Genomic DNA, 23,843 nt, shown 5'->3' with positions numbered 1-23,843 from the left:
CAGAATATTGTACACATAATAAATAAATAAATAAATAAATAAATAAATAAATAAATAAATAAATATTAAAAGTATTCTTGCAATAGACAGAGAGAGACCATTACAGAAAATCACAATTGATCAAAATGCTTAGAACAAGTGAGTGGTGCACAGCCCCAACGGATATATCTACAACACAACTCCCATACCTATAAGGCTCAGGGATCATAGGGGAAAGAAGGGGTAGAAAACATGTAGGAGTCAGAGGAACAGGAAGCTTGCTGCGAGATATAGTCTCCTAACAATGCCAGAGATGCTACACCTATGAAGTCTCATCAACTGCTGTAACAAGACCTGAACAATGAAGACAAAAGGTGTGTTCAGGTGGAAGAACTGTCATGAGGCCTCAATCCTAGGTAAAGAACTATAAACAACTAAGGAATTCTGAAAGCAGGAGAAAGAGACTTTCCCAGGAAAGAGCCCCAAAATTGGTTATCCAATACCTAGTGGTCAGACCTGAAATTATATACATACAAGTAACATTATTCAAACTTAGCAGTTTGTATTTACGTATTTAGATGCATGTATACACATGTAACAAAGACACAGAGGGAATAAATTTGATAGAAGTAGGTACATGGGAAGGGCTGAAGATAAGAAAAGGAAGGGGAGCATGATTTATTTCAATTTTATAAAGGAAAGCACATATTTTTAAAGATCTCAGTTAAAGCATTCTATAGCCCAACCATACCACATAGAAGGAAATGGGAAAGGAAGGAAATAGAAAAGTCAGAGAAACCATAAAAAGTATTTGAGTATAGCCTTTGCATAACTACAAAATCATCATTTTTTGTCTCAGAGAAAATCAAGGAGACCTGAAGTTCTGAAGGTTCTGTTCCTGAAGTTTCCTCCGCTAGTCTTAGCAGCAATGGCTCCTGAATACACAGGACTGGGAGTATTGACGTGAAGACTGGAAGTAAACAGCCAGGTTACACAGCCCAATTATCACCTTTCATATTAAAGAGGAGAAGCAGCCTTGATTGACGGAATAAAAAAGCAGCCCTCCACCACCCTCCTGCCTCTCTGCCACCCAGGGAACTCTGCTGAAGAAAGAGCAACTTCTTCCTCCTGGAAAGCCTTGCATGGGCTCCCAAGAATGCAGTTTTCATCAGGCAGTGCAGGAACTTTAACCTGAGGGATGAGAAACCCCCATAAATTTGTGCCGAGATCTCATGCATCTGTTTTAAACTTTTTTATGGTCTACTACTGTCAATTTCTTAAAATCAGCCCATTTCAGAACATGAAATGATCCTTAACACATATGGGATTTAAGTTCAAAATTAATTTTACAAATATATACAACGCTGATTATACATATGATGTGTTAAAATATCTTGAAGTGTAAGGCATGCTTATGTCAAAGTATCAGAAATATAACTATTTGAGTTCTTCTATTACAGAAACGTTCAATTACCCAAAGTGTAGTCTAGACCTGGGAAATAAAGAATAAATATTGAAAAGACAAAATGGGTGCATGGGAGATGGTTGAGTTGGCAAATATAAGGGCCTGTGTTCGGATCATACACATCTGTAATCCTAGCGGGCAAAGACCAGCAAATCTCCAGAGCTTGCTGATCACCAGTTTAACTAATAAGTAGGATTAGTTAAACCTGGTGTGTCTGGATTCAAGAAAGACCACATTTTCAACAATATGGTGGGTGAGGTAGAAGACAACAGAGGTCAATGACTGCTTCCACATGAATGCTCTCCCACACATAAATACACACCAAAGAGAGAGGAAATGTGGTAGGAGCAGTGGGCAGCTTTCCCAGTGCCCGGCCGCCCGCATGGTTAGCTTTACACCGGAAAGAATTACACAGAAACTATATTCTTTTAAACACTGCCTGGCCCATTAGTTCTAGCCTCTTATTGGCTAATTCTCACATCTTGATTAACCCATTTCTAATAATCTGTGTAGCACCACGAAATGGTGGCTTACAGGAAAGGATCTTAACCTGCATCCATCTTGGAGAGAAGAGCTATGGCAACTGCCTGACTCGGCTTTCTTTCTCCCAGAATTCTACTCTGTCTACTCCACCCACCCAAGGGCTGGCCCATCAAAGGCCAAGCAGTCTCTTTATTAATTAACCAATGACAGCAACAGATAGATGACACTCCCACATCAAGGAAAATCAAGGGAAAGTACACAGAGATATCTCTTTCTTCACAGAAGGACAACTCAACATCATTTTCTTTCTTAGACACACAGTTATAAAGAGTGTGGCTATCTACTTTCCCAAACTACAGTAGACGATCAGAAATGGCAGTATGACTTAGGCCTGCCTAAGATGAAAGAGAGTACCACTGAGAGCATGATAGTGTAGTCCCACGCCCCAGTCAGGGACAAGAATGCAGTGTGAGAAATGGTAAAACCTACTGTCAGAAACTTCAGTCTGGAAAATGTGTCCCCATCAAGCACACACTGGCCCTGTGGTTCTACACAAAACAAATGCTGTTCATTTTCTCATAACTTCAGAAAAACTTGGGTTCACATTTTTGTTTCTGACCCGTGAAGCTTAACTAAGATTCCCACAGCAATGCTTCCAGAATGTTACTGAGTTATTGTTACTGAGTAGGCAGCTCTGTATATGTTGTGTTCCACAATATTTACTCGTTCATATGGTGATGGGCATCCACCCAGGCATCTGTAGCCCTGGGTCACTCTTTAAAGGCATTTACTTGATGACCCTCAACAGCTTAAAGACTTGTATTTCCCAGGCTTTGTTCTAAATTTTAATCCAATGATCCTGTTATATCTATTATATCTTCTAAAAGTTGCAATTGCCAGAATATAAAAATATGGAAGTGATTTAAATTGGGTGTAAACAAATAGATTCCTCATAAATGGAAAGGGATTCTTGATTGAATTCACAGCAACAAGGTATGTGGCTGGGTGCCAGAAATGCCAATGTGGCATTTCAATATTTGCTTGACTACAGTTGAGTGTTTGGCATTGTTCAGATACAATATTTGAGTTATCTAAATGTACATAAATACATACACATAGTAAATATGAACAATCTTTCTACTGAAAAGACTGGTCACCTAGATTAAAAGAACATACACACTTTGTGGAATCGACTCCAGTGGAAGGGAAGACTAGTGTCGCAGCACCAGCTGGTACCTTTCTTTCCAGCGGCCTCTCAGGGACTCTGGGATTTTCATAATCAAAAAGGATATTATTTGGAATAGTTTTTGTCATTTAATCAAACATATTTCACGATTAATGCAACATGCTTTACACATAATGCATGGTACAATAAATCCTACTTTTCAATGCATCTTAAACTGAGCTAAACCATCTAAGTTTTCCAATTGCTTGCCTCTTAGATGTTTGTGATTTTTATGTCATTCAATCAAATGGCTTTTACAATTAACGCAAAATGCTTTACATATACAAGTATGGTTCTGCTTTTCAAAACTTCTTCAATTGGTTTCCTATCAGAGTACATACAAGGTTACCAAATGATGCTAAGATCTTAAGAAAAAGCACTATCCATTCCATTAACTATCTACCACAACACAACATCGATGAGATGAACTCAGTTCTAACACTGCATAACTGAATATCTCTCAAGAATCCTTCGATTTCTTCTGTCTGGATGCATGAATATATAATGCTGTGGCTTTTATTTTTAAAGCAAAATAACAGATTTGTAAGAGTCGTTATTTCTGCTATCAAATGCCACTGTATAATCCAGACAACCTTGCTCTGGAGAAATCCTGCAGAGTTCCTTCTACACAGATTATCTCACACTCACAGATAAAGCTACTTTCACATGGTCTTCCTTATTTATTAATGACCTTGGTATAAAACAAGGAACAGTATAAAACTCTGGGTAAAAACCAATGAAGTGGGAGGTTGAAATGCTGCCTTGTCTTGTGGGAAATACTCAGCATTGCAGGACTTGTGTGATGTATATACTCCACCAATAGCCACTTGTGAATGAGATAGAAGGCTATATTAGTTTTCCAGCTGGACACAAAGACTTTAAGTGGTAAAGCACTCCTCCACTGCTCACATGTCAGCTTTTCCCTCTAAATAGCTAGACAACCATCTACCAAAACCACCAACTTTTCTACCTCAAACCAGTTGAACGTCCAGACAGCCCTGACCTAGACACGAGAGAAGGGGAGACTCACAATACCTGCTATATCCGGTCCTTCTACTCATTGGGTCAGTCAAAAGAAAGGAGAAATAAACTTTTTTTTCCAAGAATGCTTTAGTGGTGGCCTTTATGCCAACCCACAGCTCCTTACACATGGAGTGGTTTTCTCCTGGCCTGGTCACTCACACCACTACCAAGTGCTTTCTGCGGCTCCCAGTGGATATCATCTACATACGTGAGTAAAGGCCTCAACAGCTGATGTTTTCAAGGCCATGGTAAATTTGATTTGCAACCAGGTTGGAAACCAGAACAATGAAGAATAGTTTTATAAATCTGGGGTATCCAGAATTACAGCACTAGGGAGGTAGACCAGGAAGCAGGAATATCACTAAGCCCAGGCTAGCCTGGGCCATGAAGAAAAGCTTGCTTTAATTTTGTCCCTTCCCCAAACTGGAAGGACTGGTAGTATCCAGATGCATTTGTTCCTGTGTAGGAAGAGGGGACATGATCTCTCATTCTGTCACTAGAGAATCTCTAAACCACCAACACAAGGAGGATCAAGAAACTCTCAAGACTTGGGCATGTAACTCTGCCATCCCTACCAATGAGGCCAAAGTTTCTCTAAAGCAACCTTACTTATTCCAATTGCAGAATTCTTTGTGTGTCCTGGTGGGTAGGGTGATGTAGGCGAATACAGTTATTATCCATTGAGATGTACTCAAAAGCAACGGAGCAGAGAACCCCTGCTTGGTCAGACAACACGCAGGCCTCCAGAAGTTCAGGTAAGCCACCTGTCAGTGGGCTTCCTCAACTCTCTCCATGTCCCACTCAACCCTATCCCTAATCTGTCCACCGTTCCTCTTGCTATGGACCAGCCCTTAACTTGGGCAGAGACCCCTTGCTTAACCAGAGGCCACACTTGCTAGAAGACAAAAGAGGAAACAGAAACCAAGGAACAAAACACCAATGCAACAAAGACAAACTCAGAAATCAGCACCAAGACTTATAATCACCACAAACACAGATGACTACATAATAGTGTAAGGAACACAACCAACAATAGCAAAGGCAATAGGTCACTACCAGAGGCCAACCATTCTACTACAGCAAGCCCTGACTCTTCCAACACGATTGAAACACAAGAAAAGGACCTTAAAACTAATTTTATGAAAATGATAGAGGTCCTTAAAATGGGAATGAATAAATCCCTTAAAGAAATTGACAAAAAGACAATTTAGAAAGCCAAAGAAACACACACACATGTACACACACATACACACACACAATGGAGGAAATGAATAAAATCCTTTTAAAAAAGCCAAGAAAGTCAAGAAAACAAATTAGCCGTTGAAGGAAACAAATAAAACTGTTCAAGACCTGAATATGGAAATAGAAGCAATAAGGAAAACACAAACTGTGGGAATCCTAGAAATTAATCTAGGTAACTGAACAAAAACTACAGAGTCAAACTTCACAAACAGAATACAAAAAATAAAAAGAAAATACCAGGCATTGAAAATACAATAAAAGAAATCAATATATGATTCAAATAACACATTAAGTCTAGAAAATTCCTGACACATAACATTGAGGAAATCTGATACACTATAAAAAGACCAAATGTAAGAATACTAGAAGTAGAAGAAGGAGAAAAATACCAGTTCAAAGGCCCAGAAAACCTTTTCAACAATTGATGGAAGAAAAATTTTCTAACCTAAAATGAACATGCCAACAAAGGTAAAAGAAACATACAAAACACCAATATATCAGACAAGAAAAGAAAGTATTCACACCAAATAGTAATCAAAATGCTAAACATACAGAACAAAGAAAGAATATTAAAAACTGCAAGGGAAAATGACCAAGTAACATATAAAAGCAAACCTATTAAAATTATACCTGACTTATCAATGGAGATTCTAGAAGTCAGAAGGGTCTCAACAAATGTACTGCAGTCTCTAAGAAACTACAGATGCCAGCCCAGCCTACTATACAGACAAATGTTTAATCACCATAGAAGGAAAAAAAAAGATAGTCTACAATAAAGTCAAATTTAAATAATATCTATTTACAAATCCAACCCTACAGAAGGTACTAAAAAAAAAACTCCAATTCAAGGAGATTAGGAACACTGCTGAAAATAAAGGAAATAAATAATATTCAGCAAAACCAAAAGGGAAACACACACAGAGACACATCATAACCAGAATCAATATATCACCAACAATAAAATAACAAGAATTACAGTTATAGATCAGTGATATCTCTCAATATCAATGGACTCAATTCCCCACTAAAAAGACACAGATAAGCTGAATGGATGCAAAAACAGGATCCATCCTTCTTCTGTATCCAAGAAACATACATCAACATCAAAAATAAACATTACTCAGAGTAAAGGGTTAGAAGAAAGTTTTCCGAACAAACGGACCTAAGAAGCAAGCTGGTATAGCCATTATAATATCTTACAAAATAGACTTCAAACCTAAACTAATCAAAAGTAACATGGAAGGACTCCTCATACCTATCAAAGGAAAAAATCCTCCCAAATGATCTTTCAATTATTGATATCTGTGACCCCAATGAAAGGGAACCACCCACTTTTGTAAAATATTACTAAATCTTAAGTCACACACTGGTCCTCACACATAGATAATGGTAGATTCAATATCCAACTGTCACTAATAAACTAAAAGACATTATAAATCAGATGGAGCTAATAGATATCTACAGAACATTTTGCCCAAACTCACTTTCTTCAAAGTTGACCACATACTCAGTCAAAATGAAACTCTCAACAAACACAAGAAAATTGAAAGAGTTTCCCACATCCTATCAGACCATCACAGATTAAAGGTGGATTTCAACAACAACAGAAAGTTATGGGAACTGAACATCTACTGAATGAAAAGGGGGTCAAGATAGAAATAAAGAAAAAAATTAAGAACTTTCTAGAATTCACTAAAAATGAATATACAACATACCCAAATATAAGTCACAATGAAAGCAGTGCCAAGAGGAAGGTTCATAGCACTAAGTGACTACATAAAAAACTTGGAGAGACTTCATACTAGCAACCTAATAGCACACCTGAAAGCTCTAAGACAAAAAGAAGTAAGCACATACAAGAGGAATAAATTGTAGAAAATAATCAAACAGAGAGATGCTACTATAAATAAATTAGAAACAAAGAACAATACAGAGAATTAATGAAATGAAGATTTGGTTCTTTGAGAGAAATTAACAAGATAGACAAAATATTTTCAAACTAACTAGGAGACGAAGAGAGAATATCCAAATTAACAAAATCAGAAACAAGAAGGAGGACATAAAAACGAACACCAAGGAAATCAGGAGAATCATATGGGCATACTTTAGAAACCTGTTCTAATCAAATAAACAATATAAATAGACCTGTAACCCCCTAAGGAAATAGAAGTGGTCATTAATAGTTCCCTTAAAGAAGAACTAATGCCAGTATTTCTCAAATTACACCACAAAATATAACAGAAGGAACATTGCACAATTCATTTAATAAGGCCAGAGTTACCCTAATACCCCAAACTGCACAAAATTTTAACTAAGAGAATTTCAGACCAGTTTCCCTTATGAACATAGATTCAAAATACTCAATAAAATACTAGAAAACGAAATACAAGACACATCACACCATGATCAACTAGGCTCCAATCCAGAGATGCAAGGATGGTCCAACATATGAAAATTAGTTAATGTAATATACCATTTTAAGAAACTGGCAGGAAAAAACTACATAATCTCATTACATGCCAAAAAAGAAAAGAAAACCTTCCACCAACAGACGAGTCACATTGGCAGTTTCTATAATGAACCCCTGGCTGAAACCCAGGAGGAGTGCTCGGAGTCGATTTGAGTGGCTGCCATTACAAGATGGCATTTGGCCCCAGCCTCGCTTGATACCATAATAAAGGTTGCAGTTCTTCCACCAGAAAACAGGGTGAGTTGTTGTGATCTAGCTGCCCACACTTCCCCTGACCGGCAGGGGAACTTCCTTGTGGTCTGTAATTGACAGGGATGTTCCCCTGCTTTCTTTCCAGCCGGTGGGTCTCCAGAAAAGCAGTTAAAGTATCAAAGTATCAAAGGTTGCTAGGCAGACTCCCTATATAAGCAGCTGCAAATCAGAGCTCGGGGCCCCTTGCTTTCTGCTCTCCCTATAACCAAGAGGCTCCAATAAAGCGTGATTTGGGAAGAAAAAAAAAAGCCTTTGACAAAATTCAACATTCCTTCATGATAAAAGTCTTGGAGAGATCAGGGATACAAGGGATATATCTAACCAAAAAAAAAATGGCCAACATCAAACTAAATGAAGAGAAATTCGAAGCAATTCCATAAAATCAAGGACAAAATAAGGCTGGCTGTCCACTCTCTTCATATCTATTCAATATAGTGCTCAAAGTTCTAGCTAGGGCAATAAAACAACTAGGAGATAATGGGGATATAATTTATAAAAGAAGGAGTCAAAGTATTGATATTTGCAGATGATAAAATGGTATAGGTAAGTGACTCCAAAAATTCTACCAGAGAACTCCTAAAACTGATTAAGAATTTCACCAAAGTGGCTGGATACAAGATTAACTTGATACAAGATTAACTCAAAACAATCAGTAGCTTTCCTATATGTAAATGGCAAAAAGATTGGGAAAGATATCAGGAAACAACACCCTTCATAATAGCAGCAAATAATATAAAATATCTTGGGGTTACTCTAACCAAACAAGTGAAAGATATGTATTAAAAAAAAACTTCAAGAATTTGAAGAAGATATCAGAAGATGAAAAGACCTCCATGCTCATGGATTGGTAGGATTAATTAGTGAAAATGGTCATCCTACCAAAAACAATCTACAGAGTCAACATAATCACCATCAAAATCCCAAAACAATTCTTTTTTTAAAAAAAAAATATTTATTATGTATATAGTGTTCTGGAGACTATAGATGGTTGTGAGCCATCATGTGGTTGCTGGGAATTGAACTCAGGACCTCCGGAACAGCAGTCAGTTCTCTTAACCTCTGAGCCATCTCTCCAGCCCCCCCCCAAAACAATTCTTAACAGACCTTAAAAAAACAATAGTCAACTTCATATCAAAAACAAAAAACCCAGGACAGTTAACTAATCCTGAACAATAAATGAGCTTCAGAAGGCATCACCATTCCTGATTTCAAGTTGGACTACAGATCTGTAGCAATTAAAAAAAAACACACACACAAATTATTGGCATAAAAACAGACATATCAATCAATGGAATCAAATTAAAGACTCAGACATAAATCTACACCCCTATGGACACCTATTTTTGGTGGGATCAACTAAGCAGGACTCATGGGAGTGACCAGAAACTGATGTGGCAATTGCAGAGCCTTTGGGTATCTACTCTAAGACCTCTGCGTATATATATTATGGTCACTGGCTTGGCATTTTAGGGGGACTCCTAACAGTGGATGTGGGGGTGTCTCTGGGACTTTTTCTCTGTGAGATTGCCTTGCCCAGCCTTGATGTGAGAGTTTGTGCCTAGTGTTGTGGTATCTTGTTCTGCTGTGTTCAGCTGATGCCTGCTCTTTTCTCAGGAGAAACTCTGGGGGTTGAGGGTGGGTAGAGGGGAACTGCGAGAGAACTGAGAGGAGAGGAGGAGGTAGGGGAAGCTTTGGTCAAGATGTACTGTATGTGAGAAGATGGGAAAATGAAAGCAGGAAGGAAGAAAAGAAGTAAGAGAGGGAGAGAAGAAGGAAAGGAGGGAGGGAAGAAGGGAGGGAGGGAAAGAAATGGACTCAAAGGAAAGAAAGTGATCATTTATGTGACCCTCTTGCTTTTAGAAAAAAGAACACAATACAAAAGGGCTACTATTTGTTTTATATTTTTCTGCTCTTTTTATGATAACCAACAATGTGTGCATCTGGAACTAAAATCAAAACTTTTAATTAACTATTTGTTTACTGATAATGGTGAGTGGGCAAACTGCCTCTATCTGAGACCAACAGAAAAGAGATATTGCTTTAAAAAAAAGCCTGAATCACCCAAGGTATCCATGACCTGAGCTAGAGTCCTGTTGAAAAGCAAAGTTCATCCGGCTTCATCTTCAAGCAGGAGTTGTGAAAGGAGACACCTGAACCTCCTAAGAAACAGGTCAGATTTCAACAAAATCGGGTAATAAAACCCACCTTCTCGATGCTTGGTGTCTAGTTTGTAAATGTTTCTAGGTATAAATAGCTATTCATGGTTTCTTTAATTTCAAACCTCAAGTACAAAAAGCAGCTTTAACAAATTAGCAAATGTCTTCATATTGAAATACAGTAAATGCTGAATCTACTTCAGTTTCAAAAATGGAACTCTCAGCCCTCTATAAATTAAGACACAAAGGAAACTTATAAGGAAGTACACCCACATGCAAAGATTTGGGTTAGTTTTGAAGATAGGTGCCTTTGTGTGCTGAATTTGCTTTTTGCAAACAGCTATAGGAAATGATTCTAAGAATGTTGAAGTTTCAAGAGAGAAAATATATCTAAAATTTACTTGAGCGTTCTACTTGGGGATTATGTCAACTGTGTCATCTACTAAGAAACCAGCAGATGAAGTTCAAGAACTCCAAAGTTTGTAACTGAAAGCATGAGAGGGTTTAAAGATGCTGGAAACACAGTCAGCTGAGATGCTCCCAGGGAGCGCTCATCCGTGCGCATGAGTGTGGCTATGAGAATGCAGAAAGTGGGACCATCCTCCTTGCGGAGGACAACGCCCTGCAGGCACACAGTTTACCTGTCAGCTGCCACAGTTCAAACCACTTGCTTTCACCCACTTTTTATTCATGCAAAAATATGCGAGAGCTTAATCCACAGCACTCATATTTCATGCCAACCCCAAACAGAGTGGCTCTGGAAACACTCAGTCAATCTGCAAGTCAGGATTAACTTCCTGGCTGGTTCTTATCTGTTCATACACCAATGATCGCAACAAATTGTATGTGGATTTAAAAGTAGAGGAAAGTATGTTTTACCATCCATATCAAAAATTAATTTGTAATGGCAAAATAAATACAAGCTACCAATGCCCAAGTTTACAGGTTGATGACCTGGAAATATCTCATTGTGCCACTTTATTTTCCAATTAATTACTGAAATCAAAATGCAATGCAAATGTGCTTGAATCCCACTGTGGTGAGGGTATCAACTCTTAGCAGAAAAGCCATTACTTAAGAATGAAAATACTTAGACACAAGAATTGAACTGGATATGAAATTCTTCAATAATGCACTCACTGCAATAGATATATACTTAAATAATTATACTGTTATATTTTTAAAATAATTTGTTTGTCCCTGTAAGTTTACCTGAAGCCAGGTAATGATGAGTCTTGCATAATATTATCTTTATCAGCATTTGACAAAAATCAACAACTTTTCACAAAAAGGAAGTCAAAGGATTAGAGAAGAAATGCACCTCAGCACAGTAAAGGCCAACAGTACAACCCGCTGGCTCGCACCATCCTCAGCAGCAGAAGCGTAAACGTTTTCCTCTAAGATGCCCACTCTCATGGCTGTATTTATCACAGGATCAAACGTCTTGCCAAGACATAAATAAGAGACATCCTAATTGAAAAAGAAGAAGTGAGGCTTCCTGTATTTGCTGATAACATGGATTTTTATATAGAAATTTCTAAAAATCTCTATATAAAATCTAAGTTTCTATATAAAAATCTGAGTTTCTAAAAACTCAGTAATCATATTAGGTGGCCTTGAAGGGCATAAACCCAGTGTCCTCAAATAAGTAACATTTCTATTAACTACTAGCAGCTATTCAACAAAGAAGTTAAGGGGGAGGGGAAATTCCATTTACATTAGAAAAAACAATAACAAATAGTGAAAAGATCTATATGGATTTAAAGAAAGAGGATCTGGTAAGATGGTTAACACTTGCAGTGCAGGCTTAAGGACCTTAGTTCTAATTGTCAGCCACCACGGAAATAGCCAAGCATAGCCAGCCCAGCTCTAGGGAGCAAAAGGTGGAGGACAGAAACAGGTGGTCACCAGCCTGGCTCCAGGTTCAAGAAGAGACCCTTCTCAGGGAAATAACGAGAGAGATACTCTTCATGTCCTTCCTCCAAATTCCATATATGAGCACATACATGCATACATCACAAACATATACTTCACACATATACACAAATAAGCACGCAAAGGGGTAAACCAGAGGTCATTCTATTATCAGGAATTGGAAGAATTCATACTGTAAAACCACTATGAGTTATCGAAAGAGTCAACGCAATCGTTACCAAAATCCCAACATCATTTTTCAAAGAAACAGTCAAAAATTCTTAAATTAAAATAAATATATAAATGACCCTGAATACCCAAAACAATTAAACAAAAAGAACAAATTTTAAAATATATTATAAAGAGATTATAATAGAAAACCACATAGCAGAATAAAAACTTTTATATGACACACTGACCAATGGAACAAGATAGAAAACTCCAAGAATAGACACGCATATTTGATGAATTGATTTCTTTTTTCAGAACTGAGGGCCAAACTCAGAACCTTGTACTTGCCACACAAACATTCTGCCACAGAGTCAGAAGAGACAAAAGAGTAAGTATAGCAGGATGAGTACAGGGACCAACAAGGTATTATGTATCTCAAAATAACTAAAAAGGCAAACTTCATACATCCCAACATAATCATGATTGGCAAGCTGGCTAATGGACATGTAATTAGATTGATTTAACCATGCCATGTTGTATATACATGATCAAACCACCACATTTTACCCAATAAAATATGTACAATATTATTTTCAAGTGAAAATAATAGTAATGTCTTAAGTATAACAAAAGCAAACTGTAGTTCTTTATTTAAAGATCCATTTTGTAAGCCAATCACTTGTCCCTCCGTTTTTTTTTTTAAGAAAAGATTCCTTAAAATAGTGCACAGTTACTTCTCAGCTCACTAAAAAGTCATTAAGGAATGGAAAAGCCATTGTTGACCTTCCCTTTAACCCACTGTGGCCCCTGAAAAAAAGGATCATGCCAGTGACCCAACTCATGACAGCAGCAACCAAACTGCCTTTCTAATTGACTCTGGGCTCTTATGGAGAACTGTGGGGCCAAATGGCCAGCGTCCATCCTGGCACCACGGCGGAGCCCGGCATCCCCCAGTCTCCTCTCAATGTGAACAAGGAAGCAATCTGCAGCTTTGCACTTTGCTGCCCTCTCCCCTTTCACTCAGAAGAGCACGGCACACACTGGAAGGCAAGCTTCCAGCCCTAGAGAGAAGGATTAGGATGAAATGAAATCTAACAGGCAAATCCCCAGGTACAATATTGAGAATTTATCCTCTTGGGTCATTGCTAACACCAGCTACCGCCTCCACCCTGGCTTGGAGCCCGCTGCCCACGGACTCTAGAGCCATTTTCAAATAAAATGATAAATCTCAGATATCTTAACTAGAAAACGGACAGTTGATAAAATTCAATCATGTTCACTCCAACCCAACCATAGATAACACAAAAGAACTGTGGGAGGAACCAGGCTTTTTTTTTCTTTAAGAAATGATTTCTTTTTCAAGTTCAAAGTGATTTCAGAACCAAGATGCAGAAAATTAAGCCTCTTCCAAAGGTTTAAAAGCTCAATATAATGTCGCCTCAGCAAATACAGTGGGTGTTCCGCTTTCGAGCCTCTAGACAGTACACATTTTAAACAGGCACATTCAAATGACCCAGAAAGATGTCTCCTGCAGCGCAACTACATCTTGTTCAGAATATGGCTGAGACTTTGGGGAAGAGGGTGATAGGTCCTGAGTAAGGAAGGAATCATTTGCTGTATTTTAAATGTAAATAAAGGTCACAGATCCATGCCACCACTTCCAACCCAATGGGAATTTTTTTTTTAATTAAATTTAGCAAAACCCCTAGAGACTGTTTAGGGACATGAAATTTCTTTGTTGTTTTTAAATATTCATTTCTTCCTATATATAACTATTCACTGGATTTCAAAATCATCTGGAAGTCATGCCACAAGCGATCCCTGGTAGGAAATGGCAAACAGCTAGGAAAGCGTTGAAAGACAGAGTCAGTGAATCTATTTCTATTGAACACGGAATGCATTTCAACCTGGCAACTCAGCAGCCCCCAAGATATACAGTTCACTTCTCCTCCCTAATCCTCACACCCAAGCTCCTTCATATTATATATATGAGTGGTGAAGGGAACACATGATTGATTATTATCCCAGGTCTCCTCTCTACCCACCCTTAGCTAGTACTCCCCTTCCCAATACCTCTGGAGAGCACCTCTGAATTCCTAAGGTCTACTGAGTTGCCAAGGCAAGCAGTTCCCCAGCGTGTACTGACCCACCGTTCATGCCACTGTAGACATTCCGGTGATGGGATGCGGAGTCCTCTTGAGCTGGCCGTCGGAGAGTGCCCTCCCTGCTGCCCCCGCCGCTGCCACCTACATGTTTGTGATCAGGACTGCCCCCATAATGTTGTTTGAGGTGCTCTGGGCTTGTTCCTCTGGCTCTGGGAAGGTGCTCCAGGCTCCCTCCAAGGGCATGTTTCTGGAGATGCTCGGGGCTCCCTCCACTGTGCCTGGCATGTTCGGGGCTGCCGCCTGGTCTGTGCTTCTGGAAATGTTCAGGGCTTCCGCTCAGCACATGCTTGGGCAGCATTTCCGGGCTGCTCCCTGGATGTGGGTGCCTCTGCTGCTCTGGGCTGCCTTTGCACAAGGGCTTGTGGTGCTCGGGGCTAGGTCCTTTCAGTGCTTTGGGGTGATCTGGGGTCCCGGAAGCCCTGGGTTTTTGTAGATGTTCAGGGCTAGTGCTCCTGTGTTTGGTGTGCTCTGGGCTGCCCTCGCTGCGGGGCTTCTGTAGATGCTCAGGGCTGCCCCCACTGGCATGGTGTTTGTGGTGGTCAGGACTGTCGGTGCTGCCAGTGCTGGAGGTGCTGCTGCCATCACCCACATCCCGTACATAGGGTGCAGCAGAGGCCACCAGTTGGCACAGGCTGGCCTGGCTGTCGATGGAGCAGCGGCTGCCCGCACACCCCGTGCCCTTCTCCTCGTCCAACAGCACACAGAGCTCTTTAAGCTCCATGTTCTCCTTCACCACCTCCTCCTGCTTCACCTCGAGCTCCTTCAGCTTCTGCAGGTATAACGCCACTTCCTTGTGCATCACTCCAGCTGTGTAGCGACCCAGTCTCTGCCACTCCCGGGACACCCTTTTGCCTTTCTGCCGGTCATCATCCAGGAAGCAGCACAGGTCCCTCAGTTCCTGGTTGTCCTCCTGGAGTTTCTGGTTAATATCCTGAAACGAGAGACGGGAGCTCAATGCAGACAGACTGAAGAGGTGGCATCGAGCCTAAACCGCCACTAGGAAAAGTCCCAGGCCTAGAAAATCCTTGCAAACTTCTAGCTCTAAAAATATTTACATCATGATTCATAAAAGTAGCAAGATCACAGTTATGAACTAGCAATAAAAATAATTTTATGATTAGGTTCACCACAATTTAAGGAACTATATTAAACAATCACAGCATTAGGAGGGTTGAGAACCACTGCATATCAGGTGAGAGACTCCCCAGAAAGGTGAAAAAGTGTAGATATCCACAAAGTTAAACTATAGGTACTGGTTATGGTCCCTAGGAGATACTCTGTTATTCAGTTTCTTATCTCAGCGTTCAGGAGATGATTAATAATTATGACCCTTTTACAGAAGAACCTGGGCCTCAGGATGCTTCATTACATCATCATAACTGCTAATCAACAAGAAATTAGTGCGGTGCACCCCAGAGACAAAGAAGGTGACTTGGTGGCTCACACAGGTAATCCAGTAACCTGGGAGGCGGAAGCGGGAGCCTCCATAGGACTTCAAGGCTAATCTAGGCAACACAGTTGAGTTTCAGGCCAGTGAGAGAGAAACGAAAGAAAAGAATGTTATTCTTGCCTTGTGGCTGTGGAGAGGCTGTGGGGCAGCATTACTTTTAAAGGCTGGTTTGAAGTTTTCAGACTCAACAGGGGTTAGAGCTGTCCCATTCCCTCAGACCCCAGGGAGAAGCACAGTGCCCCCTAGTGGCAACTCAAGTCCATTGTATCCACCCTTACTGGCCATACCCAGTGGGAATTCACCATCACTCAACCAGAGCTGCTGCTATTCTAGTACTCCTTCCTCCCCAGATTGCCCCCTCAGCAAATGCCACCTCCACCTGTCACTCTTTATAAAAAAGGAAGCGTCATCCCCTTATTTTCCCCCTCACCTCCACTTCTGAGCCAAACAAATACTTGGAATTTGGACCTTCAAAACTTAAACTTCTTATTTATTCCCATTGCCCTTAGGATACAGGGTCCCTCAAATCTCACAGAGCTTCAAATGTTCTGTTTCTGTGCACTTCTCCAGCAAAAATAGCGAGTCATTCATTTATTCACAAAGAGTTAGTAGTCACAGTTGATGTGCTAGGAACTAGTGCAAACGTTAGGAATGTGTTCATGAACACTCAAGAGGCCCTAGACCTAAAATCCTAAAGCTTTCACTCTGGTAAAAGGGGTATCAAACACTGGCAGTAACATGTATAAAAAGTGCTGGGGGGAAGCCCCTCCCCCTGTCTTCATCCCCTGCCTTCCTCTCCATCCTCTGACTTCCCTCACTAACCCCAATACGGGCATTCCTTACCAGACTGTCTTCAAAAAACTCTTTCTGCATGTTGAGCCCCTCTGGAAACACCTCAGGTATCTCCCTTTGTCAGGAAAAATTAATAAATCCCTTTTCTACATGATTATGTGCATGCATTCCAAATAGAAGATATCTCCTTGTTCACAGTATGAGCTTACACAAGATGAAAGGTTTCTCTGAGAAGTATCCCCAGCACCATACCATCACCCATGACGGAATGCTGCTCCTACCCAGTGCTTCAAGGGTTTAGTATATTTGAGCATTCACTACAGCACCTTCACCTCCTTTCTCATGTACAGTTCTGGCAATGTGAAAACCAGCTGCCTGATGTTAATGTCTGTGCAACACACTTATCAGGCTTTGCTACATAGACACACGGACATGTACTGTGGACACAATATCTAGTTATGGACTCTAGGCCTATGGTCCAGACAAGCTACAGCTGTAGCTACTGAGAAAGGCTTCCATGCTGTTTTCAGATAGCTCCTGGGTTGTACAGTAGAAAGAGGGTAAGTTATCACTTGATATTGATGCGTTAGAGGAAATCAGAAGCTTAGGGTACTCCAGGAAAATTATACCAAACAAAATCAATCTGGAAGAGCTTCAGAAATTAACATTTAGCTCCATCAAGGCACTTGAGATGAAGTTCAAGGTGTATTGTTCTTTGTCTGTATGGATTTCCACCTGGGAAAACATGGATGTGTCTCTGCTGTTCTTGACTTGCTAGAACTATAATGCACAGGCAGGCTTTTCTTTACGAAAAAAAAAAAGGCACTTTGCAACATTCCAGAGTAGGTGGTCCAGCAGCATGCTCCCATTCACCACACCCATAGCTCCTGCTTCCTAGTCCTGTTCTTGAGAATATATCTTCACTGGTGATCTATCTTCTTCACCTATGATGGACAGATAAACAACCAACCTAAACTGATAACCTTGTGAGCTAGCTTCTTCAAATTTGGTACATTAAAAGAAAGACTTTCTAATAAATAAATAACCACACACACACACACACAATCACTAAATGTTCTTTTAACATCTCCATAAGTCACAAGGTATTACTCTAAGTGCCTAAAGTATCCTTTTAAAGGTACTCAAGTTTTCAGTTTACTAGAAGCTGTACCTATGGTATAAGAAGAATTGTTTCCATGTGGTTCTTTATGTTCTCTGCAGACATGGGCGAATAGGGAGTACAGTGATTCGAATGAGAACGCCCCCTCCCCCAGACCCAGCTATCTGAACAAGTCTCCAGTTGATGCTGTTTTCTCAGAGGTGTTTAGGAGGTATGACTTGCTGGAGGAAGTGTGTCATAGGAAGTCAAAAGGCCTTTCTCCACTGCCTGTCGTCTCTATTATCTGCTTTGTGTTAGCAGTTGCGGATGAGAGCTCTAAGCTTCCTGCTTCTGACATCATGCCATTTGCTGTCATGATGGACTTTTATCTCCCCGGAATCATCAGCCCAAATAAACCCTTTCTTCTATAAATTGCCTTGACCAGGGTGTTTCATCCCAGCAACCAAGCAAGGGGTGAGATTAATATAATAAGGGCAGCAAAGCTGCAGCTACTCAACCTGGACCAGGCTTGGCAGTACAAACAGATGGGTTTTAGTTCCTCAAAACATCAGCACTCTAACCAGACTGCCTTTCACCATGTCTTCTGGGTCCACACACTAGACACCGAGAACATCCATCAAGCCTTTCCTGAACATTACACGCTGGGTGACCTTGAGAAAGCATTCAAACCCACTGGCCTCCGTGTGTGTGTGTGTGTGTGTGTGTGTGTGTGTGTGTGTGTGTGTGTAATATTTAACCTTTATAAAACCTCATATGGCATCACAATCCTCATTGAACAGATTGGAAGAGTAAGGCTGAGAGGCCAACAGTTTCCCAAGGTGACCAAACTGTACAATGACACTGCCCCCTAGTCACTTCGAAATATTTAGATTTGATTTTTAAAGTCAGGTCACAGAGGTTGTCATCCCAATCACCCAATGTTCACAGTTTTCAAGAGTGCCGGGCTCTTAGAGGATCCCCAAATGGAATCACTCTCTTCCAGTTAAGACAAAAAATAAGAAAATATACCTATCATTCATTCAATCACGCACATTCATGGCTACCTATGGAATCCAAGGAGACTCTAATCCCAGGTGATGAACAGAAGGGACAACACTGGCCTCAAGGAAACTTCAGCCCACTGTGCACTCAGGGTGGACCAAAGACCTGGAATCTACCATGTTTACCACAGGAAGAGAGAAGAATCTGCAACAGAAAGTGAGTGGTCTCCTGAGTGAGTGTGTGCTGTTAACATGGCCGTGGCCATGTCAAGGATCCCAATAACACAGGCCCATGGGAGGGGCAAAGCCTTCCTCAGGTGAGGCTCAAAAGGATGGCCTTCCTCATGTTCAAATATGAATGTTGACAGTGTGCACAGAAATATTGACTGTAACTTCCTTCCTTCACCAGGGGTTCACAGCCTGAAGTCAGCTACTATATAAGTCTACTACAAAGATTAGCCAAAACTTCCTCCTTGTTCAGCTACATATAATAACCTCACCTCCTTCTTTACCTATATACAATAGCTCTGCCTCCTTGTTAGCTGTATATAATAAGCACCCTGAGCAGGAAGAGTACCATGGTACCACAACTCTATCAGCATGAGTACCTCCCACCGGATCCAGACTTTGTGTGTCTGCGTGTTGTCATTTCTTCATTCCCTTCCCACCCCTAGTCAGGGCTCTGGAATCAAAGCCACAAAAGAACATCACGGTGACCGACCGCAGTTGCATCAAAATTGATAAGGAGGTAGCCTACAAAACCTTGTAATGTTGGGTCATGAATCCAGACCTCGAAGTTTTCTATTTGGGGCAAAACTACTTTATCTGACCCAATAGCTATTCCTCTAAATGAGGCTACTGGAGAGATTGACCAGTTAGTCTGGGTTTGTACTACTCCTCCCCTCTCTCCTAGAGCTGCACACAGAGTACATAACCTAAAAGAACTTCCAAAGATTTCTTCAGTTATTAACATTAGTTCTTCATTGAGTGAAACCTTTAGGAAGTTAGTGAAAAACTCTTCCAATTCACATTGTGTTTCAAACCATGAAAGAAGACTAAACGGCAGAACAGCAAACAAATCCTATTGCCCAGCCTTGCCTAGGAACCCCTGATCTTAGAGGCACACATGCTTTCTCCTGATGACAGTAACTACCATATTTTGCAGTCAGTTTCAGCATCAAACCTCCCCCTACAGTGTTATTTTCACAACACCCCTAGGAAGTATATCTTATCATTCATATTTTATTAATCAACAAAATAAGAATCTGAGAAATTAATTATGCAAGGTTGCCTCCCTGGTAGATGAGGGTCCTTAATTCAAACTTACTTCCAAGACCATATTCCTTCTATTCTATCCTTCCTCTCATTTCCTCCTTGGAATCTCTATTAGTAATGCATTAAATGGAGAAAAATTTTGACTATGGGAATATTCCTATCTGCACCATTCTGTAGTGTGACACTGGGTTTGGACCTGAGGGAATCATCTCCATTGGGGCTCATACATAGGTGAGCCTGGAGCATCTGGCCCTTCTCATTCCTCAGTATCTCAGAATCCCAGAGCTGGACCGCTGGGGCAATTAAGGAACGAGTGGGAGAGGAGAGAGACTGGAACAGTTTGTGTCTGGAGGGAATTTGGTCCCTGGGGTTCCTACATTGATTTCGTTTGTGTCTGGCTTCCTATAAACAAAAGCAGAACAATGAGAGGAAGGAATACCAGGAGGCACCAGGCAAGCTGTGAGCAGAGGAAGTTTGCAGTGCACAGCGGCAGGGCGGTTCCCCGCAGGTCTGCGGCTGCCTGGCTGACACATTAGAGCTCTCCAAAGAGAGAAGAAAAAAAAGTTCGTGGGTTTGGGGTAGGCCTGGCTCAAAAACAAAGCATCACTTGCCGACGCCTTCTACAGCGGCCCCCACCCACGCTTAATAAATTCAATGTGAAATCCGGAGTGACCACTGCAGGGAAGTGAAGCAACTCCAGGTGACGCCAGCCTTCGCAGGCAAAGGAAATTACCGGATCTAGCTAAGACTTGAAGGCAGAAATGACTCTCACCTACACCAGCACCAGCACCGGGTTACATTCACATTGGGCTCCTCGGGTAGAACCCGACGCTTCTCTCCTGTTCCCAGCAATGATGCCCTTTCTTTGCCCTCTGTTCACCAGAAAGCTAGTGGCGCCAGAGCAGCTACACTCGACCCGTAAAGACGCCCTGAGGTGGAAGCTCGCTAGTCATCTCCCGTGGGAGACTGTAACCTAATTCCTAAAGCATCCACTTTCTAGGCTCCCCGTGCTCACCGTGTCCCTCGCTGACTTCTGGCATCCTTGGTTCTTGCTTTCCTAGTCTCAGAAGAGGCAGAGAGAAAGCCGGATGCCGGTAAGTGTAAGGCAGAAGGGAAGCAAAAGCCTCCAAAGTTTGAAAAACTTTCTTAAGGGCTGGAGATGGGGACACGGGGTGCTACGAGGAGAAAGGGGAAGCTCACCTGTTGACCGAGGGACGAAACTTTGACTGCCCCCCCCCCACCAGCCCGTCCCACTCCCAGATCTTTGTCCCGCCCAGCCCGGCCTTCCCCTCAAGCCCACTGCTCACCTTGAGCCCTCGGATCTCGCCGAGATGGAGCTGTAGGCGGCGGTTGACCTCGCGAATGAGGTTGCTGTGGTCCAGCATCGCGCTCACCTTCTCGGCCTCGGCGCGCCTCAGGCTGCGGATCAGCTCCTCCTTGCTCCACTGCAGCAGCTCTTCATCTGTCACTTTGGACAGATCCTCCACGCCCGGGGCTGGCGACACACCGGCTGGAACCGAGGGACAACTTTCCGCCGCCGGCGCCGCGCCTCCAGCCGCCTTCGACATGGTATCCGCGCAGCGGCAGGTGCGAGTGGGTGGAAGAGGCGAAGCGACTGGCGAAGGCGCGGGCGCGGCTGAGCGGCCTCCGCCCACACCCCTGTGCGCTCCAAGAGTCAGCGGCACCGCCCGGGGACCGCTGCGTGGGGACCGCGGGGATCGCGCTGCGCGGCCATCCTACCTCGCCATCCGCGCGGGTACACCTGCCGAGTCCCGGGGCCCGACAGCCAGACGCGGGTGGCTGCAGTGGTCCATCCCAACTCTGCTCAAGTCCATGGTGAAGGGCGCTCGGGAACCGAAGCGGGCGGGGACATCCAGAGGGCACTGCCTCAATCCCCTGGCCTCTCCGCCCAGATAGAGACAGTCGCCCCCTACTCCCCAAGATCTGTCAAACACACGCACACGCCCTTCTCTTCCCTGGCTCTGCCCGAGGTTCCGCTGCTCTCCTAACAGCCCAAGAGAACGTCACTGCCCTTTCCCGAAGGCTCGGCGCCGCCGGCTGCCGGCTGTGGTCTGCCAGCCGCTGATCCTAAACTGTTCTGAGAAGCCTTGGGTTTTCAGAACCTAGTGGAAGAGGGGGGAGGATTGGGGAGCGGCTAAGGGAGGAGGCTGGCGCCCCGGGCGCCCGCATCCCGCTGCGCCTCCTGCAAGGGTTAGATGCGGCTTTGCTTCAAGGGACCCTAAGCACTCGGTGCTCTGGACCATGGATGGCTGGGGGCGCGGATCCCAGAGCGCAGGGGTGAGGGTGGGGCTGGAGTCTAAAGCAGGTGCGAAGCAGGAGTCGCCAATGTCTTTTGAGGCTCGAGCGCGCCACCAAGTGACTGAAGGCGGTCCCCTCCCCTCCATCTCTGCAAGCTAGACTTGTTACCAGGCAGGGGAGACAGCCTGCTGACCAAAATGAGAGTACTTGGAAGAACTGGAGATGCAGAAAACGCAAGAGCAAGACCTTTGTAATAACTAGCTAGATATAGTTCGGGGGGTCTGGAGAGGAGGGAAAAAGCCTGTACCGGAGGTCACAAAACCCTGAAGCTCAGAAAAGCAGGGGAAAGGGATGTTGAACCCAGCTCTTTGGGAACATCCACCCCACCCCCAGCCCTTTGTTTTCGCTTAAAAACTCACCACGTCGTGAAGAAGGGGAAAGTACTGGGTCTTTTAAATTTTCATTTGAGAGACATCCAGCCTTTTAGAAGATAAAAATAACTTCTGCTTCTTCTGGGGCCTAATTTTAAGGTATGCACACCCCCTGCCCTCCGCTAAACAAGGTTCTCTCATAGACAAGCTGAAATACCAACCAATAGCAACGGAGCTTTGCACTTCTCTGTACTGCAGGCCGCCACAGGCTGGGCTGGCCTCCCATGGTCCTATCCAGAAGGAGACTCGATTCTATGCGTGGGCTAGCCTCTGGTTAAGTAGAATGCGATCTTCTTTGAACTGAAATGCCTTATTTTCCTAAGCCCTGGACAAGGCCCTGAGAATGTCATTTCTGGGAAGCCGACAAACCTGGAACATTACAAAATCATACATACACCCTGGGCTTCCGTCACTATGAGGATCTCAATCTCTGTCCCACCAGTGAGGCAGTGTGTGCCCTCTTCAAATCCACCACTTTTTTTTTTTTTTACTAAAAAGATGATGAGTTAGAGACTGAGACCTTTGCTTTCTAGATAGCAAGGATGTTCATTTTGCTGCCTGCTGAGCCCTCGACCTCTCTTTTCATTGCACAGCTACCTCCAACTTCCTCTCTGATACACCTGGATCTAACTCACCTGCCCATCAACCTTTGGTTATATTTGCAACCCAGAAATCTTTCTTGGGACATGGAGACACTGTAATCATCAGAGAAGGTGGCTCCTCTCCGGGCTGGAGGGGAGGGGTGGGGGGTCGAGCAGCTTACTGTAGAAAATCATTCAGCATTCTCAGAGACCTCGAGCACTTCCCACTGTTAATCTTGGGTCCCTGCCCTAGCCACGCCCACTCCCATAACCTCTGACCCGCCCATCGCCATCTTGGGACTCTCTCTCTCTCTCTTTCTGCTTCCTTAGCGTGCGCACGCGTTTTCTCTGTCTCTCTCTTCTTTTATCTCTCCTCTCTCCTTTTATCTCTTTTCTCTGTCTTTCTTTCT

The 23,843-nt window shown here is 42.6% G+C and overlaps 1 protein-coding gene across 2 annotated transcripts in view; it reads right to left on the bottom strand.

Annotated features, from left to right (window-relative positions):
* Positions 1–21,859, bottom strand: part of Ccdc85a (coiled-coil domain containing 85A) — a 187,282-nt gene extending 165,423 nt beyond the window's left edge. For both annotated transcript variants that reach the window (XM_050123852.1, XM_050123853.1), the window contains exons 1-2: positions 21,470–21,859; positions 14,531–15,476 (exon numbers count right to left, since the gene is read on the bottom strand). In XM_050123852.1, coding sequence (XP_049979809.1) covers positions 14,531–15,476; positions 21,470–21,730 — 1,207 coding nt within the window. In that variant the 5' untranslated portion in view covers positions 21,731–21,859. The remainder of the gene's footprint in view (positions 1–14,530; positions 15,477–21,469) is intronic.
* Between the last annotated feature and the right edge of the window lie 1,984 nt (positions 21,860–23,843).

This window comes from Alexandromys fortis, unplaced genomic scaffold (genome assembly GCF_014885135.2).
Source record: "Alexandromys fortis isolate MF-2015 unplaced genomic scaffold, M_Fortis_MF-2015_v1.1 scaffold_210, whole genome shotgun sequence".
Classification (NCBI taxonomy): Eukaryota; Metazoa; Chordata; class Mammalia; order Rodentia; family Cricetidae; genus Alexandromys; species Alexandromys fortis.
Note: the sequence above shows the minus strand (reverse complement) of the source record. Positions and strands in the feature narration are given on the sequence as shown.